This window comes from Nuphar pumila, chromosome 8 (assembly GCF_984573655.1).
Source record: "Nuphar pumila chromosome 8, dmNupPumi1.hap1.1, whole genome shotgun sequence".
Classification (NCBI taxonomy): domain Eukaryota; kingdom Viridiplantae; phylum Streptophyta; class Magnoliopsida; order Nymphaeales; family Nymphaeaceae; genus Nuphar; species Nuphar pumila.
This window is the reverse complement of record NC_143256.1, coordinates 4998946-5005903: the sequence shown is the minus strand read 5'-3', so window position 1 is coordinate 5005903 and position 6958 is coordinate 4998946. Positions and strand designations below refer to the sequence as shown.

At 36.2% G+C, this 6958-nt stretch overlaps 1 protein-coding gene across 1 annotated transcript; it reads right to left on the bottom strand.

The window, feature by feature from the left end:
• Nucleotides 1-1713: 1713 nt before the first annotated feature.
• On the bottom strand, nt 1714-6569 carry LOC149829485 (uncharacterized). Its single transcript, XM_090015553.1, has 5 exons — nt 6421-6569; nt 6120-6240; nt 5904-6007; nt 2135-2266; nt 1714-2032 (listed from the first exon to the last, which is right to left on the bottom strand). Exons 1-5 carry the CDS (start codon nt 6421-6423, stop codon nt 2006-2008), a joined length of 387 nt encoding a protein of 128 aa, XP_089871679.1. The 5' UTR covers nt 6424-6569; the 3' UTR covers nt 1714-2005.
• Between the last annotated feature and the right edge of the window lie 389 nt (nt 6570-6958).

The window sequence follows — 6958 nt, the reverse complement described above, 5'->3', positions numbered from 1 at the left end:
TGTACAGATCTTGTAAGGGAGACCCATATCAATAACAGTTCCATTAATTTATGGTAAAACTATATTGCCATTCTCCATGTAAAAAATCATCACCTCATGAACAGATGAAACCGGCATCAACCATAAGCCCCATCAGCAACATGACTCGCATTTGACCCCTCTTACAACTCATATGTCAGGCGCAGAAAGGAAAACTTAGATATTTATGAAAATTCATATAGTGCCTATGCACGCAAACCAAAACAAAACTCAAAATCAAATCATGAAGTACTGTCAATTGTACAATATGAGGGCCCTCTCTCCCTCCTCTCTCTCTCTATATATATAGAGGTAGGTGCTTAATGATTTGTGCCTAACGGTGGATCAGTTCATGAAGTGTGAGATTCCTACGCATGGGTGGATTTTTATAAGGTTCAAAAAAACAACGGTCCTAAATCTTTGTTAAATTTTTGAGGCTCTAAACACCATTTGTTTTTTCATCAAAAACACATGATCCGGGTGTGGATTCCTCATAAATGGAATGGGTTGGAACTGAAAAAAAATACTGGAAGACTTGAAAACCCCATTAAGCACCTATCATTAAGCACTGGAACTGCTAAAAAAAATCAGGAAGACTTGAAAAATCCATGAAGTACCTCTCTCTCTCTCTCTCTCTCTCTCTCTATATATATATATATATATATATATATATATATATATATATATATGGGTTAATGTTTTCTACCTTGAGTAAAGAACCACTTACTAAAAAAATTTGTAATAATTTTAATTTTGATTTTTTTTGCACATCTAACCCTCCAAATGTAATATACATATTTGGGTTAGAATAAATAAGTGTTTGGATCATATTATTTTTTTCGACTATAGAAAAAATAATAAGATCCAAACAAATGGATCATATGTTTTTTACTGTAAAAAAAAAAGAATTTGTAAGGGTCAAAAAAATCAACAGCCTACAATATACCAAATTTCCTGCCCTCGTAAAATTTATATGTACAGGGACACCATCTTTCTCTAATGACTGAATTCCTTCTCTACCACATTGCATTTTTATTTCAGCTGGAATTAGGTGTTTCCCTGCCAAAACATTATAGTCAAAGCCAAGAGAACATGGAATTACAAATCTCAAGTGAGGGAACCAATCGGGTGGTTTATCTTTCCATGGTCGGCCAGCTCCGAACAAACCCAGATCCGCCAACTTATGGGCGATAAAGCTGATGTAGCTATGAGTCCAACAGCACTGGCAAGTCTGGAAGGATAAAAGCTTTGATAGAAGTTGAGATTCTAGAACTGAATATGTTCCTCTGCCCCCCCCCCTCACCACTTCTTTGTTAGGAGGGATTCAACGATTAAGTGGGGGCAATCTTCATATTAATTGACAAAACGTGGAGGAATTTTGGGAAGAGAACTTGTGTAAATTAAAATACGGCACCAGTGAACCCTCAATATTCATCGTCTTGTTTTTTCAATTATAAAGATGAATCAAGAAATTAAGGCTCTGTTTGGGAACTGGTATCCAATGGAACAATGCAAGTGCCTGACGACCCGAATCTTCAGTCCAGGCAGTACGTTATGCTAGGGCGCATACGTTCAAGATTCAGTTGTTACCTATATAAGGGAAACTGAAAAAATCTATTATTACCTACATCTGAAAAGGAAACTGAAACAATTTATATGCTTACACACACACATCCAAAACATGGCACATGCATCTTAATAGAAAAACCTCAACTACTTCACAAATGCTATAAAATCCAGTCCAAACGTGGTTACACCGCATATAATTGAATCAATTTCTCAAGCATTTCCTGCTAATAACTAGTCAATTATATCTTCCCAGTAATTCGAAATACAGCACTCACAATCAGTCCTGATTAACTAAGATAGGCCACAGGGAGCCGCACTGAAAGAAGAAAACAAGACAACTCAACTGCCCAAATAGCAATATCATCGATGAGATCAACTACTATCCATGCAAACCCAACACGCCGGAAGGAACTCCGTTTTATATCAAAAGCTTCTCAATGGCATCCTGTGTTCCAATGGGTAGGTTATAGTAAGAAATAGACAAAAACCCATAGACGAGAAGATGATTACATGAAAGACATCTTTTGCATCACCATTTTGAACATACCTTGAGCTGCCGAATTTGTGGCTTCAATTGGCTTCCCTCATTGCTCGTGACAGAACAAGCAATCACAGGCCGTGTAACACCACATGCTCGACCAAGGGCCTGCTTTGATGGAACAAAAACGTAGGGCACATTCTGCCAAAAAAAAACTTGGTATTAATTAGTCCGAATCTCCATGACAATGCATATCATATGTTCATAAAATAGGCTTTATGACGGATGATTTGTTTTACAGAGGGAAAAGAGAAAAAAGAGGGAGGGGAGGCAGACAGTTAAATAGTGCAGTATAACAAGGATCATAAAACTAAAATGTTTTAAAATTCATGACAGTTTAGCAAAAACAAACAATTAGTTGACCATCTGGATTGAAGCAAACCAAAGGTTTGGTGCATATGCACTAACAAGAATGGAGAGTAAACTGGATCTTTATAGGGTAACATAGGCAAAATAAACACAGACACAGCACTTGAAAAGTAATGATTGCTACAGCTCCATTCAGTAGAAAATAAATAAAATGTAGAAATAATAGTGATAATGATAATGATATCATTGATTAGTGCTGAAATAGAAATTATTGTTGATTAACTTTTAACACACACACTCGCGGTCCAGAAAGTTCTTTTCAATAGCATAGGAATCAACCCATTGTGCACACAAGCCCATCACTGGTCTCAAAATAATCCATCAGTAGCAGGAACCAATAAAATGTTGAAGATGTGCACATATCGCAGAAAGGTGACAGGATCATGGCTAACAATACAAATGTTATTGACCTTAAAGCAAATTATGGCTAAATCCAAATTGCTAAAAAGCTATTACAGCAACGAAGAATGAAACAAAAATATCACACAGTTGAAATGAAACAAGAAGTGCACAATCACAATGCCAACAAAGGGCTACAGAAGTGCACAATCACAATATGGTCTCTAATGGACCGAATACAATCTCACAAAAGATAACAAACTTCACAACACAATGTAAAATAAATGTTTTTTTGTATTCACAACAAATATGCTCAAAAAGCATACTTAAATACTTTACAAGAGGCTCTATATATAGAGCATAACATAAAATATGACCATTGGGAGCAGTCCAATGACTATTTGTACTGCTTCCCAACAGTCCAAAAATAGTTTAAATAAAAAACAAAAAGAAATAAAAGAAAAACAAAAAAGGACAATACAGTGCCTATTGAAATGTATTTATTACAACATATACAATGACCAAAATACCCCTGATATACATATATTGTATAAATATACGTATATATCAGGTGTATATATACATATACAATGTATTTCAACAACAGTATATCATAGGTTGAGCTGACAAATTAAATCTTACAGATCTGGTAACAAAATAGAAACCAATCTTCTACTCGGAACACCTAGCTTTCTGATGCCAATAAATCACCCTATCAAAATCATTAGAAGGAGATCCCAAACAGCAATTTAGTGCACACACCATCTGTCATCCATGTCATGTATATACATTCCTGTCTGTTGCATGCACACAAACACACACGAGAGAGATGTCTGAAGGCTTTAGCAGTCCAGCAAGGTCACAAAGCATATACATCCCTCAAAAAGATATTAATATACCAAGGCAATGCCTCATTTTGATTGGCACTAGCTAAGGTGCTATAGGAATTTTAAAAAGGTCCAGTAGTGTTTTTGATCTGTACATTTAAATCTAAGCTATCGATCATGAAAAGGCATATTATATTTTTCTTTAGTCTATTGGATAGATCTAAGCACGTAGATATTAATTGCCATTTTATGAGGGACGAGATAGAAGTTGAAGAGATTGAAGCAAAATTCATTGGCACAAAAGACCAAACAATAGACATTTACAAAAGGGTTGTCAAAGAAACAACAAATGTACCTAAAGGGATAGTTGTAAGTTTCAAATTCATGTAAAAATTAAGGGAGAGTATTAGAATAGTATGTTAAAGTAATATAATGGTAGTAAGGGGTAAAACTGGAATTCAAGTTAAAAGTAGAATGGTCACTCAAGTTCCATTGTTAGCACATGATGTAATAGGTTCATTAGTGCATTTTTTATAATAATGATTGTTTTTGGCAACAACAACTACGCCTTCATCCCAAAACAATTGGGGTCGGCGATATGAACCAAAAAAGAAAATCATTCTGGGTCCTCCACATGAATCCTTCTCCTCCAATCATTTGTATCCAATGCCATGTCCTCGGTGAGGTTCAAAGCATTCATATCCTTTCCTATCATCTCCATCCAAGTCAACCCTAATAGAAATTCCAATATAATAAAAGAGGCCAACGGAGACAAACCAAGGTTGTAAGTAACGTATCGTTACCCGTATCCGTTGAGCCAATAGTAACACCGTATCGTATCGTAAACGTATCACAAATTTTTAATAAAAAAATCCAAAAATCAAGAAAAAACAGAAAAAAAATTAGTAAAAATTCTAAAAAAATCATCACATCAAATAATGATCAATTACACAAAATACAATCATATCTGAAAATTTTGTCTATATGAGCTGCATAAGACATCATCAAACATAAACTCTCACAAGAACAATACAAAATATTGCATATCTTGCAATTAAGAAGACGCCACAAGACTCATACTTTTATACTACAGAAACAAAAATATTATGGCAATAGTTGCACTCGATTTTCAATCGGTTTTCACTCATTACTTGAGTGCCCCATTGTTACATCAGATCATCTGATGCCATATTTGTTGGAAGAGTGTAGAGCCTGATTTCTATTTCTAACTTGATATAAATCTTTAATTTTCTTGAGAAAAAAAATGGTAGAAATGCAATTTTTTTATCTTAACTCACTTCTTTGGGTGAAAATGCACTTATAATGGCCTCTAGATAGATGGAGAAGTTGGCCCTCAAAAGGTATTTAATACTCAAAATGAAAACAAATATTTTTTGGTCTTTTTAAAGTGCACCGAAGGTGTACAATACAGGGGTATATCATATGATACACCTGATATGGGTACGATACACACTCGTATCGCAATATGAGTGTGTATCGTAAACCCTAAAAGTAATGATCCAGACAACCTTGAGACAAACCTTTCTTATTAGAAACATGGCCAAAAACTAAAGCTGCAGCGATTTTTGCTCCTCAAAAGTAGTGGCATGTACGAAAAACCAATGGACAAAAGTCAATTCAATGCTAATTAACCATTGAAAAGACAGTATAAATCAGAAATCATGTTCAAATTCCCCAACTACAAACCAAGCAAATACAGAACAATATTCATAACAACAAAACATAGGCTAGCCAGAAATCAGGGGGTTTCAAATCTGAACCGAAGAAGCAAGAGAGACCCTTCAAAAATGAAAAGGAAATTCAATTTCTACAATAGAAGCAGCAAGTCAAACAGAGATGCACATTAACAAAGAGATCTTCTCAAGCGAACAACTCATACCCGTAAAATGAGTAATAGCACCAGAGATCAAAACAATCTACATTAACAAAAGAGTACACAGCTATCAGGTACTCCTGTTTCGACAAATGAAGAAAATAAGTAGGCATGCACATCATCAAAGGTATTCCTCTTTTGACAAATGAAGCATAACATCAATGTTTCCAAGAATAAATGAACACAGTAACAACAGCTTGAGTGTGTGTTTCTGCTATGAACGTATCTGCATGAGCATGCACATGCACACATCCAAAACGAAGGAGAAAAGACATTTAAAAAAAACAAGAGGAGGAAGAGGAGAATAAGAATTAAGAAGAAGAAACAGAAAGGAAACAGTAGAGACGACCTTGTCCTCAGCTAACAAAGGAAGGTGGAGAAGAATCTCCAAGGGCTCAGCGTCCGCAGCCATAACGATGAACTCCGATATCCCTCTGTTCAGAGTCTTCGTGGCTGTCACCCCCCGTAAGGCAGAAATAGAGAAAAGAGACCAGCGAACCCTTTTTATTGTGCATATTTGGAGAAGAAACACAAAAGAAAAAAAAGAAAAAAAAAAAAAAAGGACCTTCATTAGCCCCTTTCTTGAGTTGCTTGTAGTTGGCAGCCTGTTGGATCAAATCCAAGATGGTGATTGTCAGCTGAGCGGAGGCCAACGGGTACGCCTTCGGGTTCACCGTCTCCGTAGCCTTCACACATCATAATACAAACGAGACGAAGTCATAAACCAACCAACGAGATAGACAGAGAGAGCGCGGAAAAGCTCATCACCGTGATCTTCATCACTAATGCAAAGAGACGAGAGGCCAGAGACCTTCTCTTCTCTTTTCTTTTGAAGAGAAATAACAAATGAAAAGAAGAAACCGTACCATGTTGGAAGAGATGAAGAGAGGAATCCCGGTGGCTGGAGACCCAGAGAGGGAAAGGAAAACCCCAACGCCTTTTCAGCGAACACTGGGAGAGCAAGAGAGCGGAGGCAACAGGAAGCGGAGAGGGCTTCGTGCTGCCGCCGTTATCCGAACTTTTAGGTTAAGTCCGGGCACAAATAAAGTTGGGTATAAATAATTTGGGTTTTAAACACTTGTTTTTTTTATCATCTAAAAAATAGGACATGAAGTTAACACAATTTGGTTAAGGTTCAAGTTTGGGATCTCAGTATGATTCAAATTGTAGACTCACACAGGTTAGTAAAGTTTAACTAGATTATATATATATATATATATATAGAGAGAGAGAGAGAGAGAGAGATAGATAGATAGATATGCTGATCAGATGGCATTTTGACAAGGAGAAGTTTTGAACATGATTCAGATTTTGTTGAAGGGAAAATGTGATCCCCGCTTGCAAATCAAACATCTTTTCTTATCTGGTGAGAGGGGATCAACTCATGAGGAATGTCAGTTTTCC